Genomic DNA, 22,373 nt, shown 5'->3' with positions numbered 1-22,373 from the left:
AAGGCAAGGAAATCGCGCAAGGAAATAAGGGGTGAACCCCTATGTTGCAGTACTCGGAGAATACTAGAAAGATTGCCGGTTGAGTAAGTTGTGTTTCCAGGATGTTCAGGGTCAGGATGCACCCGAGATTATTACCGGTAAGGATTGACGTTAGTTTGAATGACTGAGTGGAAGGCCAACAAAGTTAGGCAGCTGGTGTTAGAATGGATGGTGGGTTATTGGAGACAGATCGCAGGCAGTGGAGTGTAGTAAACTTCGAGGATGAAGTTTAGTTTAAGTGGGGGAGAGTTGTAACACCCAAAGTTTCGAAGGACAAGAAAGGAAAGAAAAGCCCTAATTTAAGGGTAGACTCGGCGAGTCCAAGGAGGGACTCGGCGAGTCCGAACGGGATCCGGGTCGAGGAGTAAGCGACCAACTCGGCGAGTCGGCCAAGGTGAATCGGCGAGTCTGTTCTGAACAAGGAAAACCCTAATCTCGGGAGTTGTATCCTATTTAAAGGGTGTTATGTCCCTCCCTCAGCCCCCATATCACCCTAGAGAGCCAGTGCACCCTTGATTTCGGGAGAGCTTCCATCATTTTGAGAGTTAAAGCTTGGAGGAAGGAACTTTAGGGAAAGGAACTTGAAGGGCCAGTAGGTTGCTTCAAGGAGGAGGTGTAGATCCGAGATCTACTTCAGTGGTGTTCATCTTGGAGGTAACAAGCTGCTATCTCCCCTCATTTGCACCTAGATCTTTGTGTGTGTTTTGGGCATTCTTGGCTTAAGAGTAACCTTTCAGCTAGAGGTTCAGATCTGAGGTTGCTACCTCAGATCCATGCTTATTTTGGTCTAGAATTCCGTAAAGTATCAGCCCTTGAGTGGATCATGGAGCCTTTTTGCCTTAAGCCCTAGTTTATAGCATATTTTGCCTAGATCTCCTTCTCTATATGTAAAGTTTCCAACTTTACGTGGGGAAAAGGCTTGGGAAGGGTGGATCTACAGTTTGGAGTTCATGCATGACTCAAATGTCCTCTGCATGTAAGGAGATCTGAATGGACTCGGCGAGTCCTTTGAGTGGACTCGGTGAGTAGCATGAAGTTGTGGAGAAACTCGACGAGTGGGATGGACAACTCGTCGAGTCGTATGAAGATTGCCTTGTACTCGGCGAGTCTGTTCTTGGACTCGGCGAGTCAGGTCGCGAAACCCCAAACCCTTCGAGTTGAGACTCGAATCAGTGAGTCGGGTGGAGACTCAGTGAGTTGGACAGGTCAGGACTCAGAAATCGGTAGACTCGGCGAGTCATGGACTGACTCGGCGAGTCGAGTCGCGAATGGAAGGAATCTGATCATTTTGAACTCGGCGAGTCAGTAGGGTGACTCGGCGAGTATGGTTGACCTGGAAGGTTGACTTTGACCAGGACTTTTACCTTGACCAGGGTTGACTTGGTTGTCTTTCGGGGGTCAGTTAGACTCAGTGTTGCATTGATATTGGTAGTTCGGGGAGCAAGGGGAGCAGGAGTTCCCTGAGCTGTCGGGCAGCAGCTAGTGAGATCTACAGCAAGTTCAGTCAGTGCAGGTGAGTTTCCCTTTGTGTGAATGTGTCTAAGGCCACAATTTCGGCCCATGTAGTTATGAGTAGAAGACACGGGGGTTAGCCCTAGGCACAGTATGCTAGTATTATTTTCAGGACGAGGTCCAGTAATAGCGGGCGGGTGCCCAAGGAATTGTTTATATGATAGTTTATACTTGTTGTCTGTGTGATACATGTATGTGCCTGGTAGGGAGGTGAGTGTGGGCGAGGTCCCGTATCTCACCAATAGCAGAGTGTGGATGGGGTTCCATATCTCATTAGTAGCAGAATAGGGGCGAGGCCCAAACTAGAACAGGAGTGAGAGTGGGCTAGGCCCGTACCTCACTACCATTAGGAGCGTGGACGGGGTCCCATGACTCATCAGTAGCAGGACATGGGCGAGGCCCAGGATAGGCGAGGCCTTAGGACAGAACCAGTTGCATGTGTTAGTTATGTGTTGTGAAATGTTTATGTGTATTATTTGTTGGCGGGCGAGGCCCTGTGACAGGCGAGGCCTAAGTAAAACAGATCTGTATCCGAGCGGGGCTCGAAGCCAGGCGGGGCCTGGAGTGGCGGGGCCGTTGTAACGGGCGAGGCCCGAGGTAGGGGCGAGGCCCAAGATAGTGCGTGTGGCCCAGTATGTGCAATATGTGGTTATGCATGGTATGTGGTAGGGTAGGGAACTCACTAAGCTTCGTGCTTACGGTTTTCAATTTTGGTTTCAGGTACTTCCGGTGGCGGAGGGAAGAGCTCGGGGTGATCGCATGGCGCACACCATAGATTAGACAGCCTGGGAATGTTTACTCTAATAATGAATATGTGTTTTGAAAACTTATACTCATATTATGTTTTGGAATGATGACTTTACTTTAAGTAATGATTTATTAAAAGAAATTTTTGGTCTTAAATTTTGGGTCGTTACACTTTTGGAGCTAGGTTATGAAGATGAGAGGTCCCTTTTGATTTATACATTAGATCTACACCTTGATAGGTCCAGAGAGTCCCTTGAGCTTAGCTTTATGTACTTCCATGAGTGTGTTGAGCCTAAAACACCATTAAGGTGGTTATTTCATCAAATAGAGCTCGATATGTCATGCATGGACATCAAGTTCAGACCTTTATTTGACTTTTGAGTACTAGAAGGCCAGATCTATGGATTAGAGGAACAGATCTGACCTCAAAAGGTCAAATGATTAATTCCATGGAGGATACTCACTGAGTCCATGAGAGAACTTGACGAGTCGGATCGGGTTGCCCCGCGATTCGTGACCATTGGTAACCCGTTGAGTTGGGAGGTCAGCTTTACGAGTCGAGTGAGGTATTAGAAGGATTCAGGGTATACACATGAACTCCCTGAGTCAGCGAGTGCACTCGGCGAGTCTGTTCAATTTTGACCATTGACTGGGGTTGACTTCCGAGGACCTTAGGGTTTTGGTCAACTGATTCAAGAGAGGCCATGGAGGGGTAGAATGGTATTCTACCTATCCTTTGGAGATGAGAGCATAAAGAGAGTATTGATTTGAGATGTTATCAATGCATAGGTGAAGGCTAGAACGAGGATATCAGGCACAAGAGTTACTAGACATCTTACAAGGTGAGTCTTCTCACTATACATTACCTAGAGTGGTATCTATCTGCAGACCGGAGGGTCTTATGTGTACGTGTATGTTTGTGATTATTTGCAATGTGTTATATGTATGATATGTGATATATAGACCGGACCAGACGGTCCAAAGACTAATGAGGCCAGAGGGTCCTCGATCAGACCGGACCGGAGGGTCCAAAGAGCTAGACCGGACCAGAGGGTCCAATGAGCTACGGGACTTGAGGGTCCCGTCGAGACACATTGACCGGAAGGACATACTGATTTATAGCCTCGAGTGGTTTATGTGATGTATGTGGTGTTTTGGTCCATGACTAAGACCAAAATAACACCTAATCAATATCGAATACTCTATACTTGGGGTAAAATGACCTTTTACCCCTGGCCTAATTTGATCCATGACTAAGACCCAAATCCACAATATAAAAGGCCCAACACTAACTAATCTTCCAAGGCCCACTTGTGGCCTAATTTTCCAAATTGGGCCCAAACCCCTCCAATGGGCCTTACCCTAAAGCCCAATAATTTCCTTAGTCCAAAAGCATGTTTTCAAATGGCCCGCTAAGGCCTAAAGCAACTAGATCCATGAAATGGCCCAAACCGAGGCCCAAAGGAGCGAAACCCATTCTGATTGAGTACGCAGGGTGTACTCAGTTGTACGTTGTACGTACACGCTTGATGAATTGTACGTTGCACATACAGACTTGTACGCCAATCGTACTCCTCTATTAAGCCAACTTTTTCCATTAAGCACTTAATTCTTAGCCCAAAGGTCCAAACCATAGATCTGAGTCCTAATCAATTTCTAGACCCATAAAGTCACTGACTTGGTGACTTTGCATGCCCAAATGAATCCAAACTCAAAATATAACATTCTACATTCATGAAAATTGCCCTAACTCATGCATTGATGGATCTAAACCTCAAAAATGGAAACTTTATGACTCAAGGACCAAAATAACACTAAGAGTGGAAACTCTAAGCTTCAGAAATGATATGAACTCATAAGATCTTGTCAATGGGACCAAAAGGGTCCATAAACCCAAACCAAAAGAGATCTAAGTTAAGAAGCATCAAGTTCAATACTTTTTACCTCAAATGAGTGCCAAATGATGATGGGGTTCTATATCTATAAGCCTTCACTCCTATAGTGAAGCTTCAAGGATGATCACCTTCCTTCAAAGCACCAAAATGCACCTCAAAATGGCCTTCTAAGCTCAAAAACACACAAGTATGGAATTAGGGTTCGAGTATAGGGTAAGGAGGACAAGGAGGCTGATAAAATGAGGGTTTCAAGTCTATAACGATGCTTAAATAGTGGCCAACCTTGAAAATTAGGATTTTCAAGGTCTTAATGTATGCCCCGTGTACACTTTTATACACCCAGTGTACACATCTGGATCCCCGATCAATACCCTTGCATGAGTAGGCTAAGCATACCACGTGGTATGCCCCGTGTACTCGCTTCACCATTTGTATGCTAAGCGTACCTTTTTGTACACCTCGCGTACAACTCAAAGGTCAAAATGGGACAAATTTAATTATGCAAGGTCAAAAGAGAAACTTACCGAGATTCAAGTGTTACAAAGTAATTTTCCATCTCATATATAGATTTATAACATATAAAACTCATCACAAAAAACCAAGATCTAGACTTTAAATCTCAAAGGGACCAAGAATGCATCTTTCTAAACTAAATCCATTATGTCCAAGTCTCCAAAACTCATATCTGAATCAATATGATGTTAAATAGATAAACTTTCCAACTTTATCCATTATAAGGCCACAAACTTCCAAGATCTAAAACCCTGACCAAAAACTCATCATTCTTTACATATGGAGTAAAGAGAACTCTTGCATGCACTCTCTACTCCACCAAATGACCATATATTATCCCAATATCAATCAAAAGCTCCAGAGCTTTACACACTCTATGGAACAAGCCACTAATGGACCAAAATTCATTAAATTGGATGAAAACTCCATATATTCATAGATCTGAAGATAAAACATAACAAAGCTTAGAACTTTATGATTGAAAAAGGTTTAGGATGTGAATGGAGGTTGAATGCTTTAAATACATAACTTCAAAGACCAATCTTTCTTGTTCTTCTTCCTTCTAGAGAAAAATACCACTAAAAGAAAGCACCAAATGACCATTAAGAGAGTACCAAAATGGATTTAGCAGAGAGGATGAGTTCCAAACACTTTAATAGAGGCTAGGGTTTCACTGGAGGTATCTAGATGAGGTGGAGTTTGAAAATGACGAAGTCCTTAGGGTTAATGGCCTTTAAATACCCCCAAACACTACTAGAAAAACAGCCTTTTACGACGCTCATTGCGCGTCGTAAAACGCTCAGATGACGCGCAAATGCGCGTCAAGGAAGGCCCTGTCATAAAGAGAGATGACGTGCTTTTACGCGTCGTCTATAGACGACGCGCATTTACGACGCGCATTTATGAGGCGCATTTACGACGCGCAATGCGTATCAAGGAAGGCCCTGTTATAAAGGAAGACGACACGTATTTGCATGTCGTAACCTTACGACGCGCGTGTTTATGACACGCATTGCGTATCAAGGAAGCCCCTGTCAAGAAAGGCCATGTCATAAATAAAGATGACACACATTTTTGCGTATCGTAATTTTATATGTTTTAAAAAAAAAATTTCTAGATTTACTAATTTTTGAATTAAATTTTATTTAATCTCACTTAATAAATAAAATATCATATACAAAAATACAATTCATTGCACAAAATATAATGTCATACAAATAATCGTTCCATGGAAAGATAAAACAAATCAATAAAAGTTATAACGGAAATTTACAAACTAATTAGATACAAGAAATATGAAAAACTTGAAATCTCTAAGATTAATAATTCTAGCATAAGCTTCACGTGAGATACATACAGTTGGACCAGTAAGCATGGATGTTCCCGAATCCACAATAGCAGCAGAAGAACACGTACACGATATCTTTTGCAAGAAGGTGCCTGTCCAAAACTACTGTTGAAGGTTGCCATGATAGCTGTTAAGATTTAAGCATAACAAGAAACCAATCAGTGACTATAATAAGCTAGAAAACAAGCAACTAATAAACAAAATAAGCAACTATTTAAGTCAAACTATGACTATGTATTGTTCATGCAAGAAAAAGAAGGAAAAAAATGTTGATTTATTGTTGTTCATACAACACTCTCCAGACAACACTTAATTGAAGAAAAGAATAAGGCTAAACTTACAAAGAAAAAGAATTCAGGAAGAAGACAAGTTTGAAAGCATACAAAATAACATTTAGCCAAGCAAGTGTGATCTACTAGTAAACTTGAAAATGCAAAATTCTGAGTAAATGCCCTAAATACCCTCAGAATCATTAATCATAATAACAAGTAGCAGACCTTGTAGGAGGCAATGCAGAGGTCTGGCCAGATGGCATAGCATGATAAGCACCATCCATTGTGATATAAGGTGAAGCAGCCAAAAGCCCCAGCAGCACCAGCCAAAATAGGTAGCCTACAACAAAATTTCACAATTTTAACCATTTAATCACCTAACTATTATTATCTTAAATATTTATTTACTTATATATATTTAAAGTACCATGTCATTTCTGAATTCCCCATTCCATTGGGCTGAGTAACGTAGCCAGGGAATGCCATGCCAACAGCAGGAACTCCAATATTAGTTCATATATTTGTTCGTATCATTAGTTCATTAATTACAATATTATAATTTTGTAGGTTTTTCAAAGTATGATCTCTTCATGAAAAAAATATTGAAAGTAGGATGCTATAATAAACAAATAAATGAAAGTACCCCGCTATTTTTTGCATTTATCCCAGTTAACTCAATTACCTTCAATTATCTTGAGTTGCATCCTTTTTAACAATGTTCCATTTGGATTTTAAAGCTTGAACGCATAAAACATAAAGTGAAATTTAAGAAGCAACAACAGATATACATTTGTAAATTTGGTATTTGGATCTAGCAACGAAATGAATAATGTAGTTGGTGGTTACCTTTAGTTACTTGAGATTTGTGTAACGTGCCTACCTGTTTCACTTAATGCAACAGCAGTCATAACTTTCTTCCTATATAAACCAACATCATTTCATGCCCATCTATATCTGCTCTTCTAAATCAACTTATCTTCACCATTGCTAACCCAAACAAACAAAGCCACAAACAAAAATTAATTATACAAACATAGATTCACAATTATAAAATAAATTAAAAAACTTTACTTGAAATCAACACCATAAGAAGCACTAAGAGCCATGACACGACTTGGATGGAAAATAATAGCAGAAACTATAGAATCCCTGTAACCATCACATATTCAAAAAATGTTATACCTGAAAAAAAATCTATATACATATTAAATAAAAAGGATTTTATAAACAGCAAAAAAAACAACCTATGGGGCACATATATAACAATAGACAAGGTAAAATCATTGTTGTGTGGCCCACATTCCCAAAACTTGTGTGTTACAAAACCTCCTATTCCTTGTACATACATTCTGGTTTCAACAGTACCCATCACAGGGCCATAACACGAACAACAGCAACTTCTAGACTATTAGCACCATGTCATTTGTTAGTATCTGCTATTTGTTCATGGTGTTTAGGCGAATGGTGGATGATTTTGTTTCCAAAATCCACTTTTCGTAATTTTCAACCTAAGAAATTAGAATTTGATAAGAGAATATAAAAAGTAAAGTATATAAAAATAGTAATAGAAGACTATTAGTATCACCTCAGCTAGCATCTTTGCACAGAAATCTGGGTGGAGCATATCGAATGTGAAAACTCCTGTAACAAGTTCAGACATTAGGTTTCTGATACTTTGATTTCTGCTGACATCATCATTAGCCATGAATGCGTTTATGAAAGAGGGCACAAAGAAGCTTGAGCGAATCAGTTCATATAGTTCTCTATGAAGAGGCTGAAAACCAAGGAAAAGGAAATCAGTGATTGCTGATTATACAACATATAAAATATAAAATATATATCAAATATATTACCTGATAATTGTATATGATTCTTTCCCTGTATATGTTGTGCTTCTTAGCTTGTTGAAAGTGATGAAAAAAGATGGATTAGTTATTAAAATAGACTTTAACATATAAACTTCAAGTCATTTAAGACGATTAAGGAAAATTTCTTACTGTATTTCATTCGTTATAATGGTCGATAATTAGAGAATTTTTCTATATAGGGAAGTATTATATTAATGATATGAATTCTAAATTATTGTAGGTTATTGAACTCATATGAAGAAAAAGGTGCTTAACAAATGTAATCCCTAGCCTTTTTACATAGACTTGAATACAATCACTCTATGCATAAACATTTTGTCAACTTTATGTGTAAAGCACTAATTGTGTTTGCTTCCTAAACAGAAAAAACACAGGGAACATAGAAATCACTGGTACCATGATTTCCTAATGCCCAAATGTTGACAATAAATTTGGTGCAGCATGTGACAATGCAACTGCAATAATCCTCATTGCTTCTAATAATCACAAGGTCCTGCTCCACAAGAAAAAAATAAGAATTCTAAATGTACAAATTCAACCCTTTTCATGAATTGTTTTTTGACTTCAAATCAATATATTATCTTCGGTTGATGATATCTAACAATTGGAGTTAAAGTTGTAACATATTTTGCATTTAAATGGTTGGATATGAGGAGTTATAGAATGACGTAACTTACAAAAAAAACATTTATTAGTAATAGCAAACTGTAATAAACTAATAATCACTTTAAATGAACATACATATAGTACTTAAGGAGTTAAGTCAATGGAGTACGAGCTCATGGGGTAATAACTTGAAAATTATATTCAGGAATCTTACCAGCTTCTCTACATTGTCCTTGAAGGCATTTCCTTCAGCTGCAAACGTTATAAAGCTTCTGTATTGCTGGAATGATTTAGCAACACTGCCACCAAATAATTCTGTTTGACTTTTGAGTTTTGACCAGAATTTCAATTCAAAACCCCCCTTTGAAGGAATCTAGACTACTGCAACAGTTTGAATGTTTTGACAGAAGGGTCCTCTAGTAGCACAGAGGACCCCTCAGTGCTTTTGAAAAGCTAGTGTAGTGATGTGGAGTCAGAGTTTGTTAATAACTGAATTTTATAATGTCAATGAAATTCGACCCGAGTGTATGCATTATTACTAATTTTATAACAACATAATGGTTTTTAAATTTCTTTCCCATACTATTTCAATTCATATATAGCTGCCAAAATCAAGAATAAAAAGTGAATACGAGAAGAGTACTAAACATATATATATATATATATATATATATATATATATATATATATATATATATATATATATATATATCAATCTATTGCTTATGAATTAATAATGGTTATTAATAACCACTCACAAATACTTTTTAATTCACAACAGATTGTTAGTCTTATAATTTTTATTGATTTCATTTTACAAAACTTAATTAGAAACCGGGTACCCGGTATCGGAACTGGTGCGGCGGTTCCGGTTCTGGTTCCAAAGTTTCAAGAACCGGCGGTTCCGGTTTCGGTTCTAGACAATTAGGTCGGGTACCCGCCTATGCTCATCCCTACATCTTACAATCATATATGGAAATAAGAATTTGTTCGGCGACTCAATAGATATTTTATTACAAACAAGTAAAATATCATTAACCTTTAACTTCATATGTCTGGATCCTTACAAGGCACAAAGCAGACATCAAGAAAAAAAATGTTAACATCTTCCATCATTACTCTATCCACTTCACAGCTATGTCTAAACTGCAAAAATGATGAGAACTTACATTTTATCGAACATTTGGTAGGAATATGATCGAATCCACTTTGAAGTTGTTTATTTGTAGCATTTCTAAACTGCAAAAACGATGAGAACTTACACTTTACCCCTTGATCCAAACAAACATGTTTTTTTTCATAGCACAAATCTTGTAGATATTTACCTGAACCAAAGAGATAAATATTGTTCCACAACCATTGGAGATTTTTATTTTATAAGACATGAACATATGCTATAATCTCGAACTCCACTTACGGTAATGACCAAACTACCCTTGAGCCAACATCAATCACCTCCAACCCACATGCTGCCACGTCAGTAGCAACAAGAATTGGAGTCTTCCGACTCTTAAATGACCTCAATGCCAACTCCCTTTCCTATCAATAAAAAACAAAAATTAGAAATTAACTTTTACTCATTTTTTTAACTTTAACTCTAATTTTTTTTACCGGTTGTGTTTTGTCTCCATGAATTGTAGTAGTGGGAAAACATTATATAAATTAAAAAACTATATATTAAAATGATTCAAATTAATAAAATAAAATTAAAAACTTGGATTTCTCTAGGAAAAGTGGCACTGAAAAGCATTGTTTGTCTTCCAGGAGGTGGAGGCATGTCTGTTTGTTCCACAATTTTTCTTATGTGAGGCTCAAATCCCATATCCGACATATGATCAGCTTCATCAAGAGCTAAATACCTTACCATTTGTAATGACACTTTTTCCCTTTCAAGTAAATCAACTAATCTTCCAGGTGTTGCCACAATTAAATCAACTAGCTTCATCTTTCTTTCGCGTTCTTCTGTTTCTTTGCCTTGGTGCACAAGGTGCAGGGGAGTAAATCTACACATTTAAGATAATAGAAGTAGTGAAATTAGTATACTATAAATATGATCTTACCCATTACTATGAAAAATTATTTTATCTCTATCAATAAATATCAATATCAATACCTACATCTCACATGAATGGTGTCAATGGAAGGGAAGAAGTAAGATGTAGGCAGCCCCTGGCCCCTGAGTGGATGATCTCTTTAACCTATAGGATAATGATTTTGTCTTCTCTTAGATAATAAATAATAACTACAATCCCATATACATTAAGACATGTATACTGAGTTTCTTGGACTTTGTTGCTCTTTCTGCAAGAACTTTCATATCGGTACCACTAGTTTGAAACATAAACAAAAGTCTGCCTCAGTTTCACCTATTGTGTCTCTGTTAACTAAACTAATGCAACTGAAACACTTGTACACCTCAATGAGTGAATATCACACATAGACATGACAACATCCACAAACACTCTATAAATATATGATCTCATGCATCACACTAAACTGGAAACAAGGTAAAATCAATTAAGTTCTTGTAGTCTAAAAATGATACTCAAACAACTTTGGAAAGATCTATATATAGCCATAGCAGGTACCTTGAGCTGTAAATTTCTCATCAACCAATGAGATGTCAACAAGCACCGATCCATTCTGTAGAAGGTTCCCAATTGATGAATTTAGCATGAATGATTCTAAAGGCGATCGGTACCCAGGACTCCCACTCAAAGTAATCTTCAATAAACTGCCATTTTTATGGGAGGATTATTCATTTTTCATATACTTGTGTGTATGTATGTGTTTCTGTGTAGATGAAATTGAAGAGAGAGAGAGAGAGAGAAGATTACCAGATGGGATGATTCTTAGCCTTACAAAGGTTTCGTGCTCTGGTTCTTTTCTAAGAATATCAATAGAATGAAAGAAGATTAACTTCAGTAGATAACAGAATGTGTGTGGATGGGTCCGTTTATCATAATCAAAAAGCTCTGATCTTTCTGGTAGTATAGGACCTCCAGTCTCTTATGAAAAAAAACCCTAAAAAGAGAAAACACAATCGATCCAATAATCAGTGATTTTGACCCAGGAGGGTTGTAATACTGATGATATAGAGGTGCAGAAAACAGCTTCAAAAGCGTCATCGTCTTCAGGGTGCAAAAACAGGAGAAGAAAAGTAGATAGACACCGCCGATTGTGCTTGGAGAGATGATCATTCGGTAGGAGCATGGCCGATGGGGAAGGACCGGTGGTCAACGACAAAGGTGAGGAACGAGATGTTTGATGAGACCGATAAGAAGGAGGTCAGGAGTAGCGGAGAAGCGGATCGGAGAGGAAAGAGATGGACCGAGATGGGAGAGTCGATTTAGAAGATGAATGATAGAAAAAAGGTAGAAGGCAGGTTTTCAAAAATTTGGGGATTTCGTTTCCCGTCTAAACACGCGTTTCATTAAAATTATAAAGCGACAGGTACAGAGGACGCACGTTTAAAAAAAGTGCCCTCCGTGTTTTTAATTTTTTTTTTCTTTAGACACTAATCTAAGGGCACGCAATAATGCGTGACGTAAATTATTAAATTTTTTGAAGAGATGACACTATTTTAAGATCACTCTCTTTTGCGTAACATAAATCAGCGCGTGTCGTGGTTTGCACGTCGTTAAAGGCTATGTTTCTAGTAGTGAAAAACCCTAAACAAGCATGCAGCCCACTGGGTCGGGGGCGCTCTATGCTCTTAAATGGCACTCTATGCTTTCCGATTAATTCTTGATTTTCCATGTTTTGGCTTCAGCTTCAAACGATCATAACTTCTTTTTTCTGACCCGTTTTCAGTGACCTTTATATGCATGCGAAGGTATTGACAAGACCCACAATTATGTCCACTTTACTTTTGTCTTGAAGCATATATAACTTAATTTGTTAATACATATAAAAGTACATAATATCACTTTTCCTGTTTTACGCCTTTGGCTCCAACGCACAATTCAAGGACTCAAATCACTTAACCAACATTATCAGCATCCAATAAGGTTTGAACTATATTCCCTTGAAGCGCGAGACCTTTATTCAATCAAATTATATTCTGCTATCTCAAAATCAGAAACATCCCAAAATTAGACGTTACATTTTTTATTAAGAAAATTACTTTACGGACTCCAACAAGCCTCTCGAAACTGATATCGAAAATTTACTTCAACCTTACTAAGCATTGGTTTTAAGAAATCTCGTGTTGATCACTCTTTTTTTCATCCATAAACATGAGAACGCATACGTAGCAACACTTATCTATGTCGATGGCGTAATTATTGTGAGTAACAATGATGATAAGATACAAGAAACCAAAGACTATCTTGTTGAAAAATTCAACATCAAATATATTGGAATTTTGAAATATTTTAGGGCATTAAGGTTGCTCGAACTTCAGATAGTTTTGTTTTAATTCAACGAAAGTATACATTAGACATCCTTCAAGGTAGTGGGTTACAAGGTTATCGTCCAAGTTCTTTTCCTAGGGAACAAAACTTGAAACTTGAAAAAAGTGAAGAAAGTCCCAAAGACTATCTTGTTGAAAAATTCAACATCAAATATATTGGAATTTTGAAATATTTTTAGGGCATTAAGGTTGCTCGAGCTTCAGATAGTTTTGTTTTAATTCAACGAAAGTATACATTAGACATCCTTCAAGGCAGTGGGTTACAAGGTTGTCGTCCAAGTTCTTTTCCTAGGGAACAAAACTTGAAACTTGAACAAAGTGAAGAAAGTCCCAAAATTGATGCAAATTGGTATCAACGTCTTGTTGGAAGACTTCCCTAAAGTCACGAGGTTGGATATTGTATATGCTATCAACATTCTTAGTTCATTTGTTGTTGGTCCACCAGGATGCAACAATACGTGTCCTTTGTTATCTTAAGGGGACACGTAGGCAAAGGATATTTTTTCCCAAAGCAGGAGGCTTAAACCTTGTTACTTTCTGCGATGGTCATGGAAAACGAAGAAATAATTAGTATTTTCTTGTTCTTCCGTTGAAGCTGAGTACCGAGCCATGACTACTACAATTAGTGAAGTTCTCTTCTTACAATGGCTTTTAAAATACTTAGAGGCAACTCCTATGGGCCCCACTCCTTTTTTGCAACAATCAAGGTGAATGTCATATCGTAAATAACCCGGTGTTTCATGAACGCACAAAGATGTTCGAAATGGGTATCCAGTGTCGTAACTAATTGGTATAAGTTTGGAGATGATAACAAATTCCTTTTAAGGTTGCCCTTAAAAACTAAAATAGCTAGAAAATGATTTGAGAGAGTGATATAAATAGTTTATTAATTTATCATAGATTGATAAATTAATTAGAAATTAGTTGAAATTAATTTAGAATTAATCAGGAAATCATTTAAAGGTACAAAGACTGAATATTATTTGTTCAATATTTGAACAACTGGAATGTTCTGGAACCAATAGGGTTAGACGAATTTAGGGATAAATCCCTTTATGATTTTCGTCCATTGCTGCTGCTGGTAAGGGATAAAAATCATCATACTTCCTATATCGAGAACCCCCCCCCCCCCCCCCTCCCCCGCGGCAATTGAAGCAAATATTTGTCCTTTCGGTGGTGGGAGGATTGACGAATGCCATGACGAACAAAGACATTATTGAAGACACTTGTTATTTCCGTGTGAAATGAATTGTAATTATTAAAAGCTATCGGTAGGTTTGTAATTATTAAAAACTATCGGTAGGTTACGAATTATATTCCAAACGAGGCTAACACTGACTTCAGCAACATCGCTCTACCACCTTTCGATAGAGTTATAACCTTCCCGTAAGACTTTTTTTTCAAAATCTATCCATCACCTTATTCTATCTTTCAACCCTTGTCATGTTTTGTCCCACCGGTAATCTTAAATAAATGAATGACAATTTATGAGGTTTACACCCGGTAAGAGAAGCATAATACATGATCCCTTCAAACGTCACCCCTTGTAAGACCCGACATCAAATAAAAACATTATATGATGCTCACCATATTAACGATATTTGTGTGTCCCCCGTCTCACCATTATAGCATCATCCGTATAAAATTAGTGAGATTGAAACGTTATCCACCCCTATCATCAAACCTTGGCTTATAAACGGTATTGTTCATAAGCCGGACGGGTTTTAATATATTTAAATTTAGAAAATGAGGTTCACTCCTAAATCAGCTTCCATTTTGTTAAAGATGTTACAGGAAAATGACTAATTTTTTTCTGTTTTCAAATTACTTAACTGTCCCAATATTTTCAAACTTCGAGTTTCTGATCTATTTTTATATGTTAAAGAAGGGCGATAGGAATGTAAAGAAAACTGAGAGAAACGTCGCATCCTGAACAACTGTTAGGGTCAACACCTTGATAACATCAATCCAATCTTTTCGTGTAAAAGCTCTAATACGGAAAACCGAAGGACACAAAAAAACCAAAATCTATTTCTTTTTCCTTTTCGTTTAATACATCAAACTTTTCTCTTTTCTTTTCTTGTTCAATTTTGAATAAAAACTATTTACTTTATTATTATTATATTACTGCCAGTATTTTTCTACCAAGTGAATTTCTTAATATATTAATCTAACCTTCTGCTTTTTCCAAAAAAACAAGAAAATGTAACCATAAAAAAAACAACCAAAACAGTGTGTATAATCAATCTCTCTCAAAAAAAAAAGTAAAACAGCATCCAAGCTCTTTTAGCAACAGAAAGAAAAACCTCGAAAAAATAATAAGATCTAGTATCGGCTTTTACTAGACAAGTATTGAAAACCTACATATATCATAAAACACCAGCAGCAACAGCTCTACAAAGAAGCCCCAACTCATTTTACACACTACCTCCAACTGCACCAAAACAAAAAGGTTAAATTTATAGATGATGAATATTTTAAATTATGTTTTTTTTTTTTTTTTAGTGTATACACTATACACACCTGAATACATGGAAGAAGTTACAAATCATCTGATCTGCGCAGGAGAACACAGTAAACCCGAAGCATCAGATCCCACCACCGCAAGATCACAAACACTACAAATCTTTCCTTCCTGTGAAACAACAAAATGCGAACTACAATACGGACACAACACATCCTTCTGCCCACGATAAATCGGAACATAAGTGGCCCCACAAACAACAAACGGATTCCTAAAATCATAATTCAACTCCGACGAATCCTTCATATTCCTCTCAGCAGCTTGCATAACCGAACGCGCTGTTTTCGCTTGGTTTTCCGCCGGGTTCGTCTCCAATATTCGCCTCGCAAAATTCGACGCGGTGATCAGATTCCCCGCTTTGTAACAGACAGTCATCGCGTTCATCAACGCGAGCCTCAAGTGAGGTAACTGAAGGTTACAGTGAGTGAAATAAGCTGCTAATTCTTGTTGACGAATAGGGTTGTCTTTCGTTTCCCTTCTTTTTAACTCCATTTGTAAACCCAAAACGTATTCCTTCACGATTACAATCAACTCTTTGACTTCATCAACCTCTCTACGTGACTCCACAACAATCAAAGGAATCGTATGGAGAATGTTGAGGAAAACGCGTAGTGCTTCGGTGAATTTCCCGGTAGTTGTGGCTTTGTAACCGGATTTTAGCTTTTCTTCTAACTGAGAGAAGGTGAACACGAGTGTGGGTGGGGCCCGCACGTTTGGAGTTGTTGACTCGCTCCAGTTTCTTTCGATGGCGAGTGAGACGACAGGAGCTGAGGAGAACGCGCGTAGGAAACTATGGCTTCCCGTGTGGAGATCCATGAATAGAGATTTTAACGGGGTGAAGTTTTTGATGCCGAGCTGGCGGGTTAGTAACCGCATGGCGGTGTCGAAATTCCCGGCTGCCACGTGTTCGGCGGCCAGCGATGATTTTTGAACCCAGATTTGGCTCACAGGCATGCCAGGTGGCGGTGCAACGAATGCGGTTGAGCGGGTGGTGGTGGTTTTCGGTGTGTCGGTGTCTACCGGAAGTTCGATATCTTCTAGACCCCAACCACCCTCTTCGTTATCTTCGTTTTGTTCTTCGCCTTCTTCCACAACAACGCTGATGTCACCATTCTGGGTGTCGTCCACGTCAGCGATATTCAAACCTTCACCCCAATCGGCATCCGCAGCGTCTTCGTACTCTTCGTGTGCAACATTTTCAAGACCACCTTCAAAGATTCCTTTCATGACTCTCAACAACGGCCAGTCACCGCCACATAGGACAGGAGTTGGTGGGACCAAAAGGGAACCGGATTTCCCCGAGGGTAAAATTGGAACATTGTGTTCAAGTTTAACAGAAAGCTCTTCAGCAAGATCAGTCAACCCATGGGTTTTAGCAGTAGCATAAGCCAATGGCAAATGCCCAACATTTTCCAAAATCTTGATTCGTTCCTTCACATCGCCTAAATACAACGCGTTATGAAACTGACCCATGACATCGTTTTTCACTTCCGCGATTTTCATCATTTTAGATAATTTATCTAAATTTCCTGTGATGAGATACAAAAACGAAAGCCTCTCGAAGTTTTTCGTCCTCTGATACGCGTATTCCACAATTCCAGAATTACCCTGGCGAAGAGCCTCGACACCTAGCCTATACCAATGATCTTTTTCATCTATCTCTTTAGCGGAAGCAACAGCTATTTGTATGTTCCCACTTTCTAAAGCTAAATTGAAACGGGTTCTTTCGTCTTTTACAAAATGAAGGGCAACTTCGGGAAAACCTTTTTGTTGTAGATACGCGATCATAGCTTGTCCGCATAGCTCTGAGTTTCTTATCATGCTCATGACATGGTCGTATCTCTTTTTCAATAAAGACAACTTGAAGATATATTCGGTTGAATCGATAACAATAGGGCGATTTTTTCCATCTCGATCGAGACAAAAGATTGTGTTTCCGAATATTTTTGTGATGTATAAAGGGACATCGAGTGTCTTTATAATTCCACTATCGCCATTGGGTAAACAGTATTTGATGTGTGTTAATGTTGTGTAAATGAACACACCATTATCATCCCATGATCCACTTTTGACACGGATTGTTTCATGAAGAGTGCATCGATGAGTGAGTTTTTTATCAGCTATGATTATCGAATGCTTACTCAACAATGCAACATTCTCCATGTCGTTTGACCAAACAACGTACCTTACAAAAGAAGTTTGAAGGTCCCCGAGGATTAAACGTTGTTGAAGGTCGAAAATGACGACTCTGTCCTCCGCTCGACATAGTAAATTACCTTTACCCGCGTAGAAGATAGCATCAGAAGCAACTGGAAGAGCACTCTTTTTCACAATTTCATTTTTCAAGTTTTTCACCAACACTTGATTGGTGCTCTTTTCAAGAACTGCAAATCGATTGCGAGCTATGAAGATTGCAGAGCCACCAACTCCTCTTTTTGCTTCTTGAACTGTGTCACCTCTTGAGAAGCTATCTTTAGGGACAATGTAGAGTTCGTATGATCCGCCTTCAGCTTCTGAACAGATTAAGACTGCGTTTTCTGTAGGGCTGTAAGAAAGGGTTCGTGGGCCCTGGTTTAAACTGACTGATCCTGGCCTTCGGATTGGAAGGATTTGAGTTTCTTTTTGAGTTGAGTACTCATAGAAACGAAGAAAACGATCTTTGATGTAGAAAAGAGAGTCACTACTAACAGAGAAAGCAGGGCGTTCTCTTTCTAATTTGAAAACTATCATGCCACTATCGTGTCCAGCTGCAAGAAGATTCATTTCAGGGTGACACCCAAGAATCCAGAATCTATCATGCTCCCTGCGAAAAGTTTGAAGGCCTGTTCTTTTTGTAGCATCCCATACTCGTATGCTTTTGTCCTCTGAATTCGATACGATGATGTCTTGTTTTGAGTGAAAAAGAACACATGACACGTTGTTCATGTGACCTCTTAACGTGTCTACTTCCCAAGCCTTTGTGTCTGAAACAGAAAAAGTAAATCTTTTTTTAAGTATATTGGGATTTGGAATGTGAAAAGTCTATAAAACTTGAAAAAAAAGAAAAGGGTACCATTCATTCGCCAGATCTTGACTTGGCGATCATCAGCTCCTGAGACAATAAGAGGGAGAGTGGGATGAAAAGAAGCCCAATTGACTCCTCTATCATGACCCTCTAAGACATATTTTACAACAGCATCAACCCCACCGAAGAAATCTGTATTCATTTGACCTAAACGAAGAATGTCATCAGCAGGAGAAACTGTTTTCTTCCTCAGAGCACCAATGTCCCAAACCCTAACAGTTTGATCTAATGATGCTGATACAACAAGGTCTTCTTTTGGATGGAACAAAGCGCACATTACATAGTGATTGTGTCCTGTCAAAACAGAGATACAAGTACGAGATTGCCAATTCCATATCCTGATAGTTTGATCATCACTTGCACTAACAATCCAAGGGTATTCATGGTGGAATTGAACTGTTCGGATGTAATCAAGATGCCCAAGAAGTGTGAACAAACATCTATGGAGTTTGTAGTTCCATACTTTGATCTTGTAATCATCTCCTGCATGAACCATTACATGTTTAGTGTAATAGACATTGTGTCATATATCTTATACACATTTGAGAGGATTTGAATTTAACAATATAAAGGAATATATACATATAAGACAAAGTAAAGAGGCCTTCTGTTTCTTTTCAAATGATACTAAACCCTTCAAGGTTTGTAGATCTCACTTAATTTCCATAACTAAAGGCACTTACAAGGATGCATTATGTAAAATCCAATGTAAATTTCATAATCAGATTCAGAGTCATTTCCATATTTTTCATACTATGTGCATCATAACGAAGTAAGGCTGCACTATGGCCATTCTATATAGTAGTGAGGTTCCAATCATCATTACAATCAAAAATTGAATTTTGTAAAACCAACAATTCATACCTGTTTAAAGTTCAGATCAGTCTAATTAAAAGCAAAACAGGAGCCTCTAAATTTGCAAGTAAAAGAACAAACGTATTGGTGCTACATTGGATGTTAATTCTCAATTGTTATAACTTATACGTAGAAGGAAATAACTTCACATGATCTCACAATGCTATGTACATTACTACATTCGAAAAATAGATCAGCCTACACAACCGATTATAAATCTGTAAATCTCAAGCGTTTCAATTATTCAAAAGTTTTACAAACCTCCGGAGACGAAAAGAGGTTGTGATTTGTGAAAATGAACGCCACGAACGGGGCCATCATGCTCGTCAAATCGATCGATGAGAGTTCCCATTCTGTAATCCCATAGTTGGATCACACCGCTGTGAAGACTAGCCAAGATCCATGGTCTCTTGCTGTGGAAACTTAGGCCTTTCACTCTATTGCTTTTGGTTTCAAACTTCGTCAACATCTTCGCTCCGCTTCGTTAATCAATCAATCGCACAAACATCAATCCATCCAATCAGATTCATTTGATTCCGTGCATTGAAAACAAACAAATAAACCTAGATTTCGAGGGTGCATGATAATTACCTTAGATCTGAGAATTCGGAGCCCTAAATTTGATGATTGTTCGGATCGGTCCTTTAGATGTGAAGGTGAGGAGTAGCAGATTTGTGCGTGCGTAGATCAGGTGTCATTTGAAAGAGAATTAAGAAACGAAGTTGCTGGTCGATCCCCTCTGTGTTGACAACGTCGGATCTGGAGCATGAGAAGATCCGGGCTTTCTTAATATATGAAGCCCACAATCCACATTACCTTGTTAGTTGTTACATATCCGGTCCATTTCATAGAAATGGTTAATGTCATTTATCAATCAATTATTTAAAATATAATACAATTATTTCCATCTAGGGGTGAGCAATTCGGTTTTTTTTCAAACCGAACCGGTTTAGAAAACGGGTTCGGTTTTTCGTGAATAGTAAAATTGGTTCGGTTCAAACCGGTTCCGTCATTATTAAACTCGAACCTATCTAAACCGGTGATACCGGTTCAATCGGTTCTAAACCGGTTTGATTAGTTTGTCTACCGGTTTTAAACTGGTTCACGGTTATTAAAACGGTTCCAATGTCTAAAATCTTGAACGGGTTCAAACCGGCGGTTCGGTTCTTGAATCGGTTCGGTTCATAGTGGACCGGTTTACCTGTTCGGATCCTGAACCGGTTTTTTTGTGCAAGCCTACCTCCATCCATGCAATTTAACTACTTTCATCACATATATATACACACTTGTGTTTTTACCGATATGTGTATTATCATCACTTGTATGCCAATTAAAAGTCTTATAAAAGTTTCTAGTTCACCCACTTTGCAAGAAGATTCCATCTATGGAATCTCTTAGGCAAGAAAATACTAGATCTTTTTGGTGTCAACTCCTTTTCTTTTGTTTCTAAACCACATCATCTACATAACAGTACATTTTCCAAAAAAATGCAAATTCCATTCTTTTGTCTAGATGTTTCTCGTATTTCAAGTTACGGTTATAAAACTCTTTTGCACTCTTTTACCTCATGATTAACTACATACCACATTATTACATGATAGATGTATCAATTAACTAAATGTGAGATATGAATCACTTTGAACACATTAGTAGATTTATGTTTTGTAAGCCCCGATTGCACACGCCATAGGTTTTAAATACTTTCTTAACCACGGGTCGTGATTTCCTTAAAAGAGAGGTTTAATGGCATAGGAAATACGGGTTTGAGATCTCATCACCGATTCCCAACTTCCTAATTTCATACCATGCATCTAGTTTTACATCAATGACCATTGGTCACATTTTCATATACGTAGAATTAGCATGAATATCCTTGTCACATTTACCTTCTCAACCTTTGGTAACACCATTTCATCCCATCACTTTCTTTGACTTGTAATCCATCATGAATTTTCTTTTGGCCAATTGGACTTTTTTCTTGTTTAAAAACTTGAAAATAAATAGCCAATCGAGAGAAGTACCAATAAGAAGTTAAAAAAGTAATAATAAATAAATAAATAATCAAAATTAATACTTTTGAGATAGAGCTTAATAGAATATCAGTCAACAATTACGGGTGCGTTTGGTTGTGGAAATTTGTTTTCATTTTCTTAAAAAAATGTTTTCGAAAAATAGAGTTAGGTTTTCATTTTCAATTTTCAATGAAAATTTTAGAAAATTCGTTTGGTTGGAATCAGTGAAGTTCTTAAAAATTTAGAAATTTTGGAAAACTGTAAAAATTATTATTCTAATTTACATACAATTTGGAAAACAAATTTTTTTTATTTTCTAGAATAAAAATTTGAAAACTAAATCAACCAAACGCATTTTCAAAATTTTAGTTTTCATTTGAAAATTTTCCGCAACCAAACACACTCTAATCCATTATATAAAAAAAAATTAAAAAAGTAAATAAAACAATATCCAAAAAATAGATACGATGGCATAGCTTACTTCAATTCCCTGCTTTTTCTCTCTTCTATCACCTGATTCAAATTTTTTTTTATACTTTTCATGTTCCAAAATCAGTGAATAATAATATTCACGCTTCCAATTATAAGATTATTTCTTATAGCCTACTTACACTTAAAAAAAATTGGGCCTTTCAACATTTTGGGCATGTGTAATGGGGCCTGGTGTCATGTCAATGAATATCTTGTTTGTCAATCCCAATCTC

At 37.7% G+C, this 22,373-nt stretch overlaps 1 protein-coding gene across 1 annotated transcript; it reads right to left on the bottom strand.

Annotated features, from left to right (window-relative positions):
• Positions 1 to 15,396: 15,396 nt before the first annotated feature.
• On the bottom strand, positions 15,397 to 20,422 carry LOC144998406 (coatomer subunit alpha-1-like). The gene is made up of 5 exons (XM_078958181.1): positions 20,249 to 20,422; positions 19,919 to 20,136; positions 18,791 to 19,285; positions 15,738 to 18,701; positions 15,397 to 15,648 (listed from the first exon to the last, which is right to left on the bottom strand). Exons 2-4 carry the CDS (start codon positions 20,124 to 20,126, stop codon positions 15,763 to 15,765), a joined length of 3,642 nt encoding a protein of 1,213 aa, XP_078814307.1. The 5' UTR covers positions 20,127 to 20,136; positions 20,249 to 20,422; the 3' UTR covers positions 15,397 to 15,648; positions 15,738 to 15,762.
• Between the last annotated feature and the right edge of the window lie 1,951 nt (positions 20,423 to 22,373).

Source organism: Lactuca saligna, chromosome 5 (assembly GCF_052625555.1).
Source record: "Lactuca saligna cultivar CGN05327 chromosome 5, ASM5262555v1, whole genome shotgun sequence".
Taxonomy (NCBI): Eukaryota; Viridiplantae; Streptophyta; class Magnoliopsida; order Asterales; family Asteraceae; genus Lactuca; species Lactuca saligna.
This window is presented reverse-complemented; position numbering and strand designations above follow the sequence as displayed.